This window comes from Rhea pennata, chromosome 5 (genome assembly GCF_028389875.1).
Source record: "Rhea pennata isolate bPtePen1 chromosome 5, bPtePen1.pri, whole genome shotgun sequence".
In the NCBI taxonomy this organism is placed as follows: Eukaryota; Metazoa; Chordata; class Aves; order Rheiformes; family Rheidae; genus Rhea; species Rhea pennata.
Window position 1 is genome coordinate 64,198,809 of NC_084667.1, and position 17,311 is coordinate 64,216,119.

Consider the following 17,311-nt stretch of genomic DNA (forward strand, 5'->3'; position numbering starts at 1 on the left):
TGGTCCCTTGTGGGGCTGTGGGGCCCCATCTCTGCTGTAGGGGGGTCGGTCCCTGTCCCGTGTGGGGCTGTGGGGCCCCATCTCTGCTGTAGGGGGGTCGGTCCCTGTCCCGTGTGGGGCTGTGGGGCCTCGTCCCTGCTGGGGGGTGGGGGTCGGTCCCTGTCCTGGTCCCTTGTGGGGCTGTGGGGTCCCATCCCTGCTGTGGTGGGGGTCGGTCCCGGTCCTGGCCGCGGCCCCAGTCCCGTGTGGGGCCGTGGGGCCCCGCCCCGGCTGTGGGGGGGCCGGTCCCGGTCCCGCTCCCGGCCCCAGCCCCGGCCCCGGTCGCGGCCGCGGTCCCGCGCGGGGCCGTGAGGCGGCTGCGGGCGGCGGCGCGGGGCGGCGCGGGGCGGCGCGGGGCGGGCGCTGGTTTCCCCGGGCAACGGGGGCCGGGCGACGTCGGCGGCTGGCGGAGCCCCCGCGGCGGCGGCGGCGGCGGCGGCGGCGGCGGCCGGACTCGCCGGCTGCGCATGGAGCCCGCCGCGGCCTGGAGCAACCTCTCGCGCGGCGGCAATGACACCGCGGCGGCGGCCGGGTGGGCGGCGGCGGCGGCGCTGGCCTCGCAGGCGCTGGCGCTGCTGCTCATCTTCGCCCTGTCGGCGCTGGGCAACGGCGCCGTGGTGCTGGTGATCGCCCGGCACCGGCAGCTCCGCACGGTCACCAACGCCTTCGTGCTGTCGCTGTCGCTGTCGGAGCTGCTGGGCGCCCTGCTCTGCCTGCCCCTGGCCTTCCTCAGCCTCCTGAGCCGCCCGCCCGGCGCCTGGCTCTTCGGGCAGCGCCTGTGCCTGGCCAGCGCCGCCCTGCACGCCGGGCTGGGCATCGCCGCCACCCTCACCATGGCGCTGCTCTCCTTCGACCGCTACTGCGCCATCGTCCGCCAGCCGCGCCACAAGATGGGCCGCCGCCGCGCCGCCCAGCTCCTGGCCGCCGTCTGGCTGGCGGCCCTGGCCCTCGCCGGGCCCTGGTACGGCCTGGCAGGCGAGGGGCGGCGGGAGGCCCGGCCCGGCGCCTACCGCTGCGTCTACGTGCTGCCCTGGGGCTCGTCCCGCCTGGGGCCGCCCTACGGCGCCGCCCTCATCGTGCTCTGCTACCTGCTGCCCTTCGCCCTCATGTGCTTCTGCCACTACAACATCTGCCGGGCCGTGCGGCTGGCCGAGAGCCGCGTGCGGCCCCTCACCACCTACGGGCACCTGCTGCGCGCCTACGGCGAGATGCGCACGGCCACCACCGTCCTCATCATGATCGTCTCCATCATCTGCTGCTGGGGGCCCTACTGCGTGCTGGGGCTGGCCGCCGCCGCCGGCTGCCTGCCCTTCTCGCCCACCATGGACGCCGTGGCCAGCGGGATGGCCTGGGCCAACGGCGCCATCAACCCCCTCATCTACGCCGCCCGCAACCCCAACATCTCCGTGCTGCTGCGGCGCAGCCGCGAGGGCGGCTACAGGACTAGGAACAACGTGGCCGCCTACCTCTCCGCCCCGGGCCGCCGGCCGGAGCCCCGGGGCAGGGCCGAGCGTGTCCGCGAGCGCTACGTCAACCGGCCCGGCGGCCCCCTGGGCAGCGCCCCATCCTCCTCCAGCCCGGCCAGCGGGGCAGAGGTGGCCATGTGGGCCTGCAAGAACCCGGCCGTCCTCTTCTGCCGGGACGGGCAGCCCGACACCATCTCGGAGGCCACCTTGCAGGCCAAAGCGGACACGATCGACACCAGCCTCTGAAGGGATCAGGGTGCCCGGACACAGAGAGGGGGTTCAGCTGCGGGGTCGTCTCCCTGAGGAGACCTGGCGTTTGGGGCTGTTTGCAGCCAGCTTAGCCAGGAAAATGGCAAGATAGGACTGCCGGAGCCACGGTGTGATGTATATACATGCTTTTTCCATCGTATGAGCCCTGGTTTGGTGACCGGGTCTGCACGTAGGTGAAGAGGGGTCTGCGGGGAAGGAGATTCCCCCCATCCCTTTCCACATGTCGGACACCCTAGCAAGAGAAGCTAAACGGAGCCGGCGTGAGAGCCGGACTGCAGGAACGAAGCAGCGATCGCTCCGGTTCTCCAGAAAGTGCCCGAGGGAGGCTGAGAGACAGACGCACGGATACAGCCCCAGCCAACAGACTGCTGTGAGCTGTTTGCCAAGTGCCAAAACAGCGACCGGGAGCTGCACGCTGACTGCCGAAAAACGCTTGGAAAAACACCGCGCTGTGAAAATGCAGCGTGCCAGGAAAATGTTGCTTTAACCCAAAAGACGTGGAAGCGAAGAAAGTCACAGCCTGTAGGACAGATTTAAAAAGTGATGTTATGATCCTTTTTTTAAAAAAAAAAACAAAAAAAACCCCAAAAAAACCAAAACTCCTCCCAAAACAGCAATTGCTGTGATAGATGTCTACAGACACGGAAAACGTGCTACTGGGAGGGAGGGAAAGGAAGATGAAACTTCAGCAGTTAGAATTTCAGCAGCCTTTTCTTTTTTTTTTTCCTTTTACAGGTCCTATCAGCTTAAAAATACTAAGAATATGAGAAATAAGAGCTCTGCAGACAAAACTGAGGAAAAGGGTGCGGGTGTGGACTCTGGTATCACTGGGTTTGTGCACAGGATGCACGTTTTCTTTTGAGATCATTTCACATCTCTAAAACACTTTAACCGTATTTAGAGGAGCCGTGCGGGAGAGGTAAGTATCTGAAAGGGGAGGGAGAAGCAATATCGTGTGTTGTTTGTGTGCTTAAGCATGTGAAAATGTGTATATGCACAGAACAGGTATTACTGGCTTGATGGCAGCCAACTATTAGTAGAATGTAATGTTAAAAAACTGTTTGCCACTGAAAAATGAAAATAATACCAGAATGCTAAAGTGCTGTTGCACAGCATACATTCATATGAATTTATTTATATAAGTTTTTTGCCCACAGGCTCAAAGACGTAAAGCCTTAAATTAGTGTTTTCACTCAGAAATTAAGATTGGGCCTTCCTCTACCAAACTTAAATAAGAAAGAAAGGCTATGTTTTTCTTGTACAGTATTTAAACATAGTGTTACTGTGTTACCAGCTTTTTCAGCTGTTTGTGACTCAAGTGAACATACTATCATTATTTTGTAAGTGAGACAAGAAATAAATTATCTTTTATGTAGAAGATTAAAGTGTCTCAGCCTGGCATAATTCTTAGACTTGAGAGGGAAGCTTCTGAAAAAAATTGCCTTACCTGGCCTTATCTGCACTTATCTGTGATTATAGAGAGAAACCTAATAGTTTATGAAATTGTAATGCAGTTGCTTTTCATACTGTAATCATTTCTGTAGTTTTCATCTGTCACGCTCCTGAAGTCCATAAGGAAAAGATTTGACTCCTTGATACCTCTCAGCCATGATACTTTCCCATGCAAATCTTGGAGCTTGCAGATCGAGCAGCATGGTTTTGGTACTGCTTCAGAGAGGAACTGGACTGAGAGCACCAGCTCTTCTCACCAAAGCGGTTTGACAGCGAGTGAACACTAGTCAGAAGGGCAGCACAGGACTTGCTTGTGTTTTGGTTTCTTTGGCCTGCCCAAGGTACACCAGAACCAAAGAAAAGAGGTGATTGTGAGGCTGTCCAGATTGGCTTTAACTCTTAACTAGATAGTTGACAGTTGGTACCAAAGACTTGGTGTGGGCTAAGTTGCCGTGCAGAACTCCCTGGGTTTTGAACAGCTTCAAGAGCCTTTGCTTGAGTTCCACTAGTCGTTTACTTCTGTATTACCTGTAGAAAACTTAAACTGCGATCCAGGAGATAGCAGACGAAACCCATGGGGATTCTGTCTTCCCAGAAGGGACATTGCTCAGTGAATTCTAGCTACGGTCCTTACAGTAAGCTCCTGTGCTCTGTAGTGCAGTGGAGAGAGCAGACGCAAGGCAAACTCTCTGAGCCCACTAGTTATCAACTTTATGTCTGTTTAGCATAGACAGCAGACAAAAGCCGACTCCTTTTATTTCTATATTGCCTGCACAGCAGCATCCTGACTCCTGTTCTTTGGCCACTGTACAACTATCATGTTCAGCATGTATGCTTAAAGTAATAAGTCTGTGCTGGATGATATGAGATGTTACTGTTAGCAGCATGATGTCTTTGCAGCTCTATAGCAGAGCTTGTTCTTATAACCAGAAGTGATCATTTAGAGTCTGTCTTTAGCACCACACAGATTTGGAGGATTTTTGCACTTTTTGCATGCAAGAAGAGCTTTTTCTGCTGGATGGAACAATCTTGGTAAGAGCAGACAAACTAAAGGATAGATCTTGGGCTAAGAAAAAAACGGAGATGAAGGTCCACCACTGCTGTGCTTGGCTCTTGGTGTGACACTCAGTCCCACCCCCCTACTGCCTCCCTTCCAGCTGCTCTAGCCCTTCCCTTCAGCTGCAGCAAGTCCATTATGAAAGCAAAGGAGGCAGAACATCAAGCTTATGAAAAACGGAGCAAATTGAGGTGAGGAGTCTTGACCAGATCCTTTCTGAAGTGGATGTGCTGCTGCTCCAACAGAAAGCCAACCTGTATTTTAAAGCTCTGCCTGTCCTGTACTTTTAGCAATCACAGTGCTGATCAGTAATTCAGGTACTCGAGTCTACACTCACATTTTTAGAAGTTTACTTCGAAAAAATGCAACCAAGTAAACCACAAGCAACAGAGCATGAGAGACAGAGGGAGTCACATGCACACACACTCGCGCGCACACACACATGCACGATGAAGTTTACAGGCTGCTTGCCAAAATGGGACTTGAAATGCTGCTGCCACTCGGCTGTGCTGGAGATCCCTAGTGCTCACCAACAGCCCGTGGGGCAGAAGGCTCAACCATGCTAACGGGGAGTCAGGTGTGTGGTCTGCTCTCAGACCCAACATGGGGTGATTTGCACCCAGAAAGTGATTTCCACCCAGAAGGCTGCAAGACTCTTGAGACCTCAGACTTTGCAAAATCAGCCTTGGGGATCTAACCCTCCAGCAACGGCTGTTTGATGTTTCATTTCTTTTTCTCCACTGGGGTGAGTCTGAATGTGAGACAAGCCACAGTCTCATTCACACAAGGGCTCTGCGAAGGAAGCTGTGACACCTTTAACACCCTAATTAAAAAATTACAAGTGATTTGGTGCAAGATACTGGGCGCAATAGAGACTTGAGCGATTCAGCCCTGAATACCAGTGACAATATTAGTAAAGTCACAGCTAAAAATAGGACCTAGGCTCTTCAGTCACACATCTTTCCAGAACATTTACCCTCTATTTAGGGAGCGCCGTATCGTTTGGCACTGCTCTGCATGCCACTGGTGTAATTGATGTGTTATATCTTAGAAGGGAAACGGTAAGTCTTTAGGAATGAAAAGCATTTTAAAAGCACTGTTCAGACTGGAATCAATGGTAGTTTTGCCACTGACTTAATCACCAGGTTCATTCAAGTCATTACTTTCCACTCCCTTCCTAATTCCCAGACGAAGTCTCAGTTCAGAGCAAATGCTTTGCGTATAACTTATGAACTGCAAACAATTAGCCTTTTATAAATGACAGCCTGATGGGCTGTGATGGCTGATGATAATCACCAGAATTCAAATAGCTCACATGAATGAAATCCAACATCCTCTCTTCCCTTTCAGCACTAGCGTTAGTTTGTGTGTGCAGGTAGATGCCAGCAGAGAGTTGAGCAGCCAGCACAACCTTTCCCCCGATGCTGATAGGAAAAGCCAGCTTCTGCTCATGGTAGGATGAGCTCAGCCACCCTGCCTTCAGGACTGCCGTGTCCAAAATAGAAATATTTGGAGCAGAGCTGTGACAAATGCAGTGCAAGGTCTAGGTGCACCTTTCTGAAACCTGTGCCCAAAGATAGATTAAGTAGTAATCGTTAAACTAAACATGTGCTGCCCTTTGGAAGGTTTGTTCTAGAAGAGGAAGATTGAAACAGTCCCAAGACCTGCGGTAGGATCGCGGTTGACGGGCTGCAGCCTTGTGAGATGCCTTGCCTGGGCAGCCACATTGCCCTGCCACAGACCCCATCAAAACCAGCACGGTGAGTCCCAGCTGCGTCACGGGCACATGTGGGTGGACCAGGCACCATCCATATCATGGCCAACCCTCTGGCTGTACGCAGTGCTCTTTGCAAAGAAGAAGGAGTTAGTAATGCCATGTCTCTCATAGCGTGCTGCCTAAGGCCTGAAGCATTTAAATTTACCCCAGATTAAGTGTTTGGGGAACAGCTCTCTGTTCCTAGATTTTTTTCCAAGCTGCATCATGCAGGAACATACCATGGGAACTGAGAGGAGCAGCGGCATGGAGTAGACAAGACAGGGGAAACCAAAGTGGGAGTAGCACTGACCCTGTGGGCACTTCACACCTACAGCCCACATGAGTCACCTGGGGCAGTGATGGCTCCTCTGCTCAGCAGAGGTGATCCCGTCAGACTGTGGCCAAAGGCAGTGGAGACCTGGCAATGAGTGCTCAAAGGCAAAGGAGATACCAGCACTGACTGATGTGCTCTGGGCAATCATGTTGGATGTCACTCTGGATTCAGGCCCCCCCCACCCCCCCAAAAAAAAAAAAAAAAAGGCCATTTGCAAAGGCTCCTGCTCGTCAGACAGCTGTGCCAGAAGGCAGACTCATGGTGACCCTTCCAGCATTTTGGTCCTGCAGAGGCAGCAGTGCCTTCATGGGCTGAGGGTCTGGCAGGATCCCCACTAACGGCGCAGTGCCATGCTGGGCTCTGCTTCCCACACTAAGGCTGGCTCAAAGATGATTTTTTTGGCTAGACACAGGCTCTTCTGGTGCAATCTGTAAGGTCCAATCTGGGGAATAGTCTGTGCGTTTCCTACAGAGCTCATTGCACTGATGTGGCCACCTGAGCTGGGGGGTCAGGCTGTGACTTGCTGCTTGGCCAGCAATGAAACCTTGCTCAGGATGTTTGCGCCATGCAAAGCCGTACAAAAACATGCCTACGGGCTTTGGGGGTTATTGTGAGAGATGAGCTGGCTCCAGCTGTGATTCGGCGCAGGAAGTGCGTCCCTCCGAGAGGAGCCATTTGTTACACACTATTCCTGCCTTGTTGGCACTGAGATCCTCCAGGCTCGGTTGGCTTAGGAAAGGCAGACGTTGACAGAAGCCCACAAAACAGCACAGTGAGCAATTCCCATGTGCCCAGCATCCCTAATTTTATGCATCCATTATCCTTGCCTTTACGTACTATTTTCGACCTTATCTCCCCGCCTCAGTCGCTGCCCGGCTCCCAGACTGCCGGCGCGCTCACGGACTGCGCCATCACGAAGTGGGACTTCGGGGAGGTCGTTTATGAAGGTGTCGCTCCTGAGCTCAGCGAGTGGAGGCTGAGGAGCAGAAGTCCTCAGCCCTTCGGCACTGGAAGAGCCTTCTGGCTGAGCAAGGGTTTCTCCATGGAGCTTGAAGCAGGACTTGCTTCAGGGAACAGGAATCTCCACCTGTTTCGGCAATAAATACGGATGTGCAGGCTTAAACACTCAGGTTTCTGCTCAGAGAGTTTACCAGGGCAGTCACCGGAGTGTGCAGATTTGGAGCAGATGGAAACCGTTCCCGCACGCTGGCTGCGGACGGGAGTTGCACGGGCTCCTAGGCAGGGCAGCGGTAGGGTGGCACATGGCTGCGGGACGCAGCCAGCACCTCTCGGCGGAGGGTCCCCAGAGCGGGGCCATGTGGTGGCAAGCGGACGATTCCTGCAGAGGGGGGGGAAAAAAAGTCCTTGGAGACGTAGACACGGACAAAAGCAGCGAGGTGAATTTAGCTTAAATCATTCACCCAGCAATTCCCGCCCAGCCACGTAAATGCAATTTGCCTACACAATTTGCACTTGTGCGCCTTGCTGGGCGATGCCGGCGGCTGCTGCGCTCCATCGGGTGCGTTTTACAAAGCATTTGGTAATATGTTGCCCCTGAGGTCACGTCAAGGCTTGGAGAAGGCACCGGGGTTGCGGATCCTTCCCGGTGAGCGTGACTCAAGCTGCAGTCCCCCTCCCGGCAAACTGGCAAGCTTCCCTGGAGAAAGCCGAACTGCTCCGCGCCTCCGTTTCTAAGGAGAAGGGGCCGAAGCAGACGCTGGGAGCTGGAGGAAGTGCTGGCTGGAGTTACTCGTCTCTCCCTCTGCTCGTGGCATGTTCTGCATGAAGTCGGACAGTCCGTGTCCTGCAAAGCCCCGGGAGCTGCCGGCAGGGCCATGCGGACAGCCAGCTCCCGAGAAGAGGGACGGAGGAGCGCAGCGGCGGTGGCTTCACTGGTGTCACCCAGACCTTGTGCCCGGGATTATCACGGTTTGGGGCCACTCTGCTTGTCCGAAATACAGGGCACAGGTATGTCACCTCGTCCCTTCAGATCAGGGAGTACCTCAAGGAGCTGTTTCCCTAAAGCTGCTCTGGGAGCTGGGAAACACCATCTTGCTGGAGAGCTCATGCAACATCACAACAAAATCTGGGAAAGCTGGATTTTTAGCTGGGGGGGGGGGTCTGCACAGACCAGGGTCTCCATGCATACCCCAGGAAACAGAGAAGGAAAAAACCGCGAAAGCTGGTGCATCCAGGAGCTCCATCTGCCCAGCTGTATGTGCTGCTCTTATTTATGAAATCAGCTCACAGTCGTGATAGCGCTGATGCGACCCAATGGCGAGGGCAGTTTGGGATGTGTGAAGCGGCAAAACTGTGATCCTGGCCTGCCTGACTCAACGAATACCGACAAATTAGCATGGATAGAATTAAAATGATGCCTCATCAACTGCTTTGGGGGAAACTCGGGTACAAAAATCTAACATTTGACTGCCCCATGGTTGGAAAAATCCTGTAGCTGCCAGAAAACGGGAGAAAGGTGGCAAGGAGAGCAGAGATGGGATTGATTTTCGGCAAGGGACAGGTCTGAAAGTGCGAAGTCCAGAAAGTGCCACCAGATGGTGGTGCTGCTTTTCCCCAGGTCCCCCGTGTTGAGCAGGCTCCTCTCCGGCTCCTGGCCGGTGCCAGCTCCTCGCACCCTAGTTGTGATTTAGGGATTTATCGGGGATACGCAGCGAGGCCGAAGCGGCCCTGTGGGGGCAACCACAGCCCCAGGGGCTGCGGTCGCTGCAGTTAAGGGGCAGCCGGAGCGCGCTGGGGGCACCGGGGATGCCCCGATGCCAACCTCCATCCCAGTGGCTGCCCCGTGTCCATCTGCAAAGACTTTTTTTTTTTTTTTTTTTTTTTTTTTCTTTTTTTGTGCAAAACGGGCGCTGGGAAGAGCTGCCCGAAAGCCCAGGAGCCCAGCCGGGAAGGTGCCCGGAGAAGGGGACCGGCACGAGCAGGTGGGAGAGCGCGCACAGGCCGAGCGCCGGCGCTGAGCAGCTCCCAAGAAACCACCTCGGGGGGCATCGCGGCCGGGGGGGGGGGGTGTCCACTAATTTCGGGCCACTCAAGCTGCCACTCATGGGTGCCCAGAAGCCCTCAAAGAGCTGCAGCGCGGTGGGGGAAACCTTCCCGGGGCCTAAAAACACAGTCGAGCAACGTCGGCGCCGTGCACGCGCTGCAACGCCGGTCCTTTATTGCGCATCGCCGCCTTAGGGCACGTACACGGTACACAGCGTTTCCTGCCCGCTACCGCTAGTAACATTCTGGCACCTAACAGACTAACTAACTCAGTCACTACGAAGCTAATAAGGTCCAAGACATATAACTGCAGTTTACAAACATATTACGGATTTCCCCCCCCCCTTTTTTTTTTTGGCATTATTAAAAAAAAGAAAAAAAGAAACATCATCTTGAAAATACACACCCAAGAGAAAAGAGCGGCTACTTACACCAGCACCCATCGAAAAGTAGTTTTCAACAATGGCACATGGAATTACCTGCACACAGCCTTTGCATTTATATATATATATGTATATATATATATATATATTTATATTTTTATATATATATATATTTATATATATATAAATATAGTTTTTTTTTTCCTTTTTTTTTTTTTTTTTTTTTGAAAGAAAACCAGAGAAATAGCAAACTTGGCCCCGGAACGAGGCTGCTGTGAAACACAAAAAGGTCTGGAAGGGCACAAGGCCACACGTCGTGGCACCGGGGCCCCGCCGGCTCCCCCGTGGCGGCCGAGGGAAACGCGTGAGCAACCATTCCTTAAACCATCAGGAGCCAGGCTTTATCCTCCCCCCCCACCCCTTATTTTTCCTTTTTTTCCTCTTTTTTTTTTCTTAATTCTCCCCCAAAAGTCCATTCCCTCAACTGTATCATCAGCCCCATTTTTCAGCATAAATAAAAAATATAAATAGAGGCACTTTAGTTAAGGAATAGTATTATCATTACCTTTTTGTCTTTATTTCCCCCCTCCTTCCTAAAGCAAAGTGCTTAACTCCACCTTTGAAAACAATCCGCAGGTTTTGCAGCTGCTTTGACACGAGGTGCTGGACTTTTTTTTATTTTTTCTTTGCGCTTACCTGCTGTATTTGTTACTGCTTTAAATGCTACTTGGAAAAATCTTCTTTTTTTTTTCCTTTTTTCATTTTTTTTTGCTTTAATCTACAGTGCGTCAAAAGTTGCAATGAAGAAAAGAACAACATGGTAAAACCACAGCTCTTGACAACTCTGTTCAGAGTGGTATTTCACAGCTTTCACACGGCACACAGACCCCCATGGCCTTGAGGTGCTTAAAACCGTATCTTTTTTTTTTTATACAAATTACTTTAAACAGCACTTTTGCTATACAGTACATATAGGAAAGTGACAACCCATACCCCACCAGTAACATCAATTATCTGATTAAAAAAAAAAAAAAAAAAAAAAAACTTATTTCTAATAGTGTTAATACCTAGTGCAACAGGGACCAACTCATCTCTCCACAGGAAAAAGAACAAACAGGAAAAAAAAAGATCACAAAAGTATTGATGGTATAAAAAGGTTTTGTTTTGTTTTCTTAAAAAAACCACACAAATAAATAAAAAGCAAAAAGTAACAGTCCTCTATATATTCAGCATAATTTAAGAATAGAAATGTTAATATGTTAATGGCGTTTACTTTTTATTTTCCAATCCTTAATTTTCTAAACCTTTAAATTATTACTCCCTGAGAGCTTTGAATTATTATTATTAGTATTCTTTCTTCATCTCTCTCTTTTTTTTCTTTTGGACTAACATTTTACAGGTAGTTCTGCTTACAAATTTGCAATGACGATGAACAGCAAAGCATCCGAGAAGAAACAAAACAAAACACAAGCAAAAAGGACCTTGCTAAGAGACAGAAGTTTCTTGGAGGTGCTGCTCCCGTGCGTCCATCAAAAAAAAGAAAGAAAGAAAAAGGAAAAAAAGAAAGGAAAAACGGGGGGAAAAAAAGAAAAAGGAGTGAAAAAGGGAAAAAGGGAAAAAATGGAAAAGGGGAAAATGGAAAAGGGGGGAAGGAAAAAAGGAAAAGGGGAAAAGGGAATGGGAGAAAAAGGGAAAAAAGGGAAAAAGGGGAAAAGGGAAGAAAGGGAAGAAGGGAAAAGGGGGAAGAAAGGAAAAGGGAAAAAGAGAAAAGGGAAAAAAGGAAAAAGGGAAAAAGGGAAAAGGAAAAAGGGAAAAAGGGAAAAGGGGAAAAGGGGAAAAGAGAAAAGGGGGAAAATGGAAAAAGGTAAGGGAAAAGGGAAAAAAGGGAAAAAGAAAAAAGAAAGGAAGAAAGGAAAAGAAAGAAGGAAATAGTAAAAAGGAAAAAAGAAAAAAGGAAAAGGGGAAAAGGGAAAAAGGAAAAGAAAAAATATGAAAAACGAAAAAAGGGAAAAAAGAAAAAAGGTAAAAGGAAAAAAGAAAAAAGTAAAAGGAAAAAGAAAAAAAGGAAAAAGAAAAAAAGAAAAAGGAAAAAAGAAAAAAGAAAAAAAAAAGGAAAAAAGAAAAAAGGGAAAAAGGGGAAAAGGACCGGTGGGTGCAGCTCACCCCGCGGGCAGCGCTGGGGCCGCCGCCGGCCCCCGCCGGGTTCGGCTGCAGCCGCCGGGCGCCGAGCGGCCGCCGGGGCAGGGAGGCAGCGCGGCGGCGGCGGCGGCGGCGGCGCTCGGGGCCCTCGGGCTGCGACGCCGGGGGGGGGCGGCGGGAGCGCGGCCGCGCCGGGCAGCTCCTCCGCCAGCAGGGCCGAGCGGCGGCCGCGCCGCTCCTCCACCCCCAAAAAACCAAACCAGCTCAAGGGGAACCACCGAGAGAGTTTACGGCCCCGAACGCGGGAACCAGCGCAGAAGCACAGACGGGCAAGTTCGGGGAGTAAGAACGAAAAAGAAGAAAACCCACGACAGGCTGCGTTCACTTGACTTTGTTGTTGTTGTTGGGGTTTTTTTTTTCTGTTTTTTTTTTTTCTTTTTTCTTGCGTGCGAGGTGCTCGCCGGGGCCCGAGCGTCGCAGCGACCCAGAGCCAGGCGAGAGGACGGGGACAAGCTGCCAGGCGGTAGCGGGCGCGCGCCGCACACGCGTGTGCCCGGCCCCGGCTGTGCACGCCCATGCGCACACGCACACCCCCGACGCCTGTCTCCAGCCCCACAACCACCCCGGCCCTATATACACAGTACGTATGTACACTCACACCCATCCACGCGGAGAAAGAGCGTGCCACCGCTTCAGTTCGCATTACAAGGCAGTGTAATAATAATAATAATAATAATAAAAAAAAAACCTAGCCACTTGGAAAAGACTGCTAAACGGTTTAAAATTTTTTTTCTTTTTTTTTTTTCTTTTTGCTTTGTGCGCGCGCGCGTGTGTGTCCCCGGTTGGGGGGGGGGGCTCAGAAGTTGAGCTTGGTGACGGGTCTCTCGCGGCTGCCGTCCGCCAGCTGGTTGGCGATGCGCTTGCGGTTGCGCTTCAGCTTGGAGAGGTCCTTGTCGAAGACTTCGCCCGAGCGCAGGGCCGAGACGAGGTCGTCGAACTCGCCGCCCTCCTCGCCGCTCTCCTTCGCTTTCCGGGCCTTGCGCTCCCGCTCACGCTGCTCCTTGAGCTGCGGGGAGCCAGCGGGGGAGAAAGGAGAGCTCAGCGCCGACCCCGCACCGCGTTTTAAAGTCTTTTTGGACCCTCCTCCCCTTCCCAAGCAGCTTTGAAGTTCAAAAAAAAAATCCTTAAAAAGAACACACACCAATCTGTGCGGAAGAAACCTCGAGGCAGGGCATGGGGTAAGGCGCAAGGTGCCCAAGGGTCTCTTGAGGACATCCATGGACATATCAAGGGAGCGTTAGAAGGCTGACGAAGAGCTGGGAAAGGGGAACCCAGCTCTTCTCCAGCGCAGCCCAGCATTTCAGCCACCTCCCAACTCATTAGTGAATTATGTGAGCAAGCCGAGAGGCAAAGGCGGTGGGCCTAGGGGTGCAGAAGCACTTTGCCTGGCCTTCGCCGCTCCCTGGCCACCCAGGCCAACGGGAGCTATGGGGGACAGCAGGGCGCAGTTGTCTTCTCCAGGCCTCCCTGGCCAGTCTCGCCCATCGGGTGCCCCCAGGACAGCCAGGCCAGGCACCACCGGAGACCATAGCCTCACCGGTGCTCCGGTCCCTCTCACCTGTGCCTCCATGCGTGCCCGGCGCTCCTCCTCCTCCTTCCTCCTCCTCATGTTTTCGTTCTCCTGCTTGGCCTCAGTCACAGCTTGAAGGAACTGATCGAAGATGCCGAAGAACTCATCTGGCTGCATTTTGTCTGTGTCTTCTCCAAAGTGCTTCACAGCCTTGGAAAACTGGGAGAGAGTGGACAGGAGTCTATTAGTCTAAGGAGACATCCGCTTTCCTTCATGGGAAGTGTTTGACCCCACAAAAAGAGAGAAACACTTCAAGTGTTAAGGTGGGGAGCGGAGTTAAAAACAGGGACATGATCAATCAAGCCTTGACTTAAACTCAAAATAAATCATCTCACATTTTACATTCTGCGCATTAGACAGCCACCCTGTCAGAGCCTACCTGGAGCGTTCCCAGAACCCCCCCTTTCCAAACATCCTCCTTTAAAATCACATGCAAAGCTTCACACCTCTGGTTCTGCTCAGTGTCCCAGAGTCCCTAACTCAATTTTATTAACTAAGCAGTAGTAAAAACAAGGAAGCAAAACATTGTGGGACTGAAGACTGAAGACATAAAACTAATAGTAAACACGGCAGGGGAAGGGAAACTCGCACTTTTAACTTCTCTTTGAAGTATTTTTGGGGTATTATTTATCATTGCCACATGCTCTGATATTGAAACCAAATGTGTTGGTGAAACTTCTAAAAGATGTTTCTGCCTGGGCGCAGAAACCGAGTAGGGAAGTAGGAAGCTTTCCGGCCTTCCATGCTGTTTGCAAACCATTAACATAAGTGATTTGAATAAAGCTGTAGCAAAGGTCAGGACAGGACATCCACTATCTGCCAATGCATCAGTGTCCCCAAGGAGCCCACAGGCTGTCCTTTGGGCTTAAATCCTTTGTTCTCACTTGCAGTCTGAAGGACACTCTTTGTGCACAGAAAGTTTGTTAAAATTGTGAGGGCGTGTTCTTCAGATGCACAGGCTTAAAAAAAGGAAAACAAAATCAAAGCAAAAATTTATTAGTTGCTTTGATTTTGCTTTGTTGACTGAGGAGAACATTTTTAAAGCCTGCCTGTATGATTTAGCTTTATTTTCAGAAGTGTCTTAGGTTCTTTAAAAGACATTTAGGCTATTTTTTCTTTGATTGTTTTAAGAGACTTGGCACTTCAACATGCAGGAAGGAACATGAAAGGTGACACAATATTAACCATAATCAATCAGGGTCATTCTTGTTGATTTTCATTAAGATATTGGCTTCTCGGCCATGTTTCTGGTGTGGAGAAAGGTGGAAAATCTTATCCTCACAAAATATGAAGTTTACAAGATAATGGTATTTCTTTTTTCCTAAAAATAATGGTAAAACAATTACAATCTGGACATGTTTAAAAAGCAAAGAGCAAATGACCGGTGCACTTTTCATAGCCCATCCCATCTGCTAACCACTAGAACAGCTCTGTGTTTGCTATAAAGCAGGCTTTGATGGGTTGTGGGGACTGCAACCATACCTTCTCCTCCAGATCTGCCAAGTCAACTGAAGATAGTATGGTTTGCAGGCACTTGTCACCACCTCCAGCAATCCTAACCCACTGCATGCAAGATCTACCAGGTTGGACTAACACAACTCTCCCAAGGCAAGTCCCTGCCTTGCAGTTCCTTATAGCACATCTTGTGTCCCAGAAGCAGTTCATTGGCCTCATCTGCGATCCCTTAGCATGCTGGACTGTGGAGCAGAAAAATGGCCCTAGGTGCAGATAGGGACATACCACCTGCTCACCGCCCACATGCTCAGAAGAAACCGTGAAGAGCATCCCAGAGCCTCTCTCTTGTCAGGGTCTCAGTAGGATGCTCATCATGCCTCACAACATGTGTGATCTCATGGAGGAGAGACATTTGAGATGTTAACGCACAACATACGCTCTGTGAATGCCAGGACAGTTCCTCCCCTACCACTTGGAGGAAAGGCTGAAACACACGGCACCAGTGACCTTACCAGCTCTTTTGCTTCCATCAGAAGATCTTCAACATCTGAGAAGCTGAAGCTGGCTAATGTGATGAACTGGCTGACGACAGACACAAACTTGTCTCCTGGCTGCTGAACCTGAGACTTCTGGAAGTCCAGCTCCTTCAGGAAAAGAAAATGCACATCTGGTGAGGCTCTGGCTGATTCAGGGACACAAACATGTGGAACCAGGAACAAGCCCTGAAGCTCTTCTGTTGCAAACTAAGATTTTTTGGTTATAGGGCACTATTCCCCAGTCACACCGAATGACACGGTGAAACCTCAGGACTACAGGACTGTTGCTTTCTTCCCATCATTCCCTCTCTCTTCCCGCAGCATCCTTCCTGCAGCCTCCAGCTGTGTGCCTAGGTTAGCGCCACAGGTACTGAATGCGTTATACCACTGCTCCCTCCTGACACTGAGGCCACAGCTTGCCCCCGTTTAGATTATCATGATTACACCATGCTTCCGAGGCCAAATCCCGAAGGAGAGATCAAGGAAGCAGGCACTACTTAGCAAGACAAGGAGGCCTTCAGTATACCTTCACCATTTCTTCAGCGCTCCAGCCAAGCTTGAGAAGTGTCCCCCAGCCCAAGACCTTGGTAGCGTGCAGGTTTAGAGTCAAAGAGAGACCTCGCTGCAAATTAAAGGTCCTGCTCCACAGACACAGTCACCAGGCTTACTCAGCCTTCCCTGGTGAACCAGATATAAATCATGCACATGCCTAAGCAACTTCCATTCCCAAGCAGCCCTAAGAGGACAGGCACACGTGCAGGGAGGAAGGAAAGACAAAGAGAGCTCCAGGAAATGCAGCTTTGCTAGGACCTCCCTGGCCTGCTCCCTTAGGAGGGATGCTATGGTGCTCACAGTCTGAGAGGACTAGTAAGGAGTAAATAATACTTACAGTCTCCACGGCTCTCAGTCCGCTCCGCAGAGTGTTTATTTCTTTCTCCAGCTCAGTCATGCTGTTAGAAATGGTAGGATGTTAATTTTCAGCCTTTCTTAGCAAATTTTACAGCTCTCTAATCAATTTGACCATGTTCTCCCATGAAAATGACCCATGTTCTCCACACATTGCTTCCCGTTCACAGATTAGCATCTCTCAAGCAGCAAATTGTGCCGATGGTCTCTGAGCTGGGACTCCAGCCTATCAGACAGTGGTTACAGCTGCTTGTTTAAACAGAAAGCACTTTCCTTTGCTTTTAATCTAAGAGATTTTGTTAAAAAACTCAGACCAGATATTGAGCACGTAGCAAGGCACGCTTTGATGAGACCGAGGAGAAGGGGTCCTCCTCACTCCTCCCCTTGGCAAACGGCAAGGCAGCAAGAGCAGCAGACCAAAGGCAGCTCCCTCAGCTGCAGTCACAGGAACAGGGTGGGAACAGGAAGGCTTGGCTTATCAGCCTCAAGACCTCGCCAAACAAAATGAGAGCTCGGGGAAAGCTTTGCAGGGCACAGCTTTTTCCTTTCCTCTCAAGCACGGGTGGACGACAGGCTTTTTGCCCCATTGCAGAGTAGACAATCTTTCAGGAATGCTGCATAAAGCATCCCTCCTCCCTTACGGACTGCAGCAGCAGTCTCAAGCAGCAGGGCTTTCGTAAAGGGAGACAAATCAAACACAGATAAATAAAAATAAATTGCAATGGCAGGCATTGACTTTCCCTACGTGGGGCCTCAGCCTCCAGCCAGCTCTGAGTTCAAGAGCTTTCAGGTTTCTGTCACCAGAACTGACAGCACCTTTCTGACAAAGACTTTGCGACAACGGGCTTGACGTGTTTCCAGGAGTATCTACCCTGGAAACCCTAG

General features: G+C 51.2%; 2 protein-coding genes across 4 annotated transcripts in view; one reads left to right on the plus strand and one right to left on the minus strand.

Annotated features, from left to right (window-relative positions):
- Positions 1-506: 506 nt before the first annotated feature.
- Positions 507-11,709, plus strand: GPR135 (G protein-coupled receptor 135). Its single transcript, XM_062577706.1, has 4 exons — positions 507-2,694; positions 5,910-6,044; positions 10,545-10,662; positions 11,160-11,709. Exon 1 carries the CDS (start codon positions 507-509, stop codon positions 1,749-1,751), a length of 1,245 nt encoding a protein of 414 aa, XP_062433690.1. The 3' UTR covers positions 1,752-2,694; positions 5,910-6,044; positions 10,545-10,662; positions 11,160-11,709.
- A 361-nt stretch (positions 11,710-12,070) lies between these two features.
- The window catches only part of DAAM1 (dishevelled associated activator of morphogenesis 1), a 117,475-nt gene continuing 112,234 nt past the window's right edge, over positions 12,071-17,311 (minus strand). For all 3 annotated transcript variants that reach the window (XM_062577405.1, XM_062577404.1, XM_062577406.1), the window contains 4 exons: positions 16,410-16,470; positions 15,497-15,628; positions 13,518-13,688; positions 12,071-12,965 (listed from right to left, as the gene is read on the minus strand). In XM_062577405.1, the coding sequence (XP_062433389.1) occupies positions 12,756-12,965; positions 13,518-13,688; positions 15,497-15,628; positions 16,410-16,470 (574 nt within the window). In that variant the 3' untranslated portion in view covers positions 12,071-12,755. The remainder of the gene's footprint in view (positions 12,966-13,517; positions 13,689-15,496; positions 15,629-16,409; positions 16,471-17,311) is intronic.

Bases quoted from the DNA above. Each gene is read 5' to 3' on its own strand.
- GPR135 (XM_062577706.1), top strand. From the start codon at position 507: ATGGAGCCCGCCGCGGCCTGGAGCAACCTCTCGCGCGGCGGCAATGAC.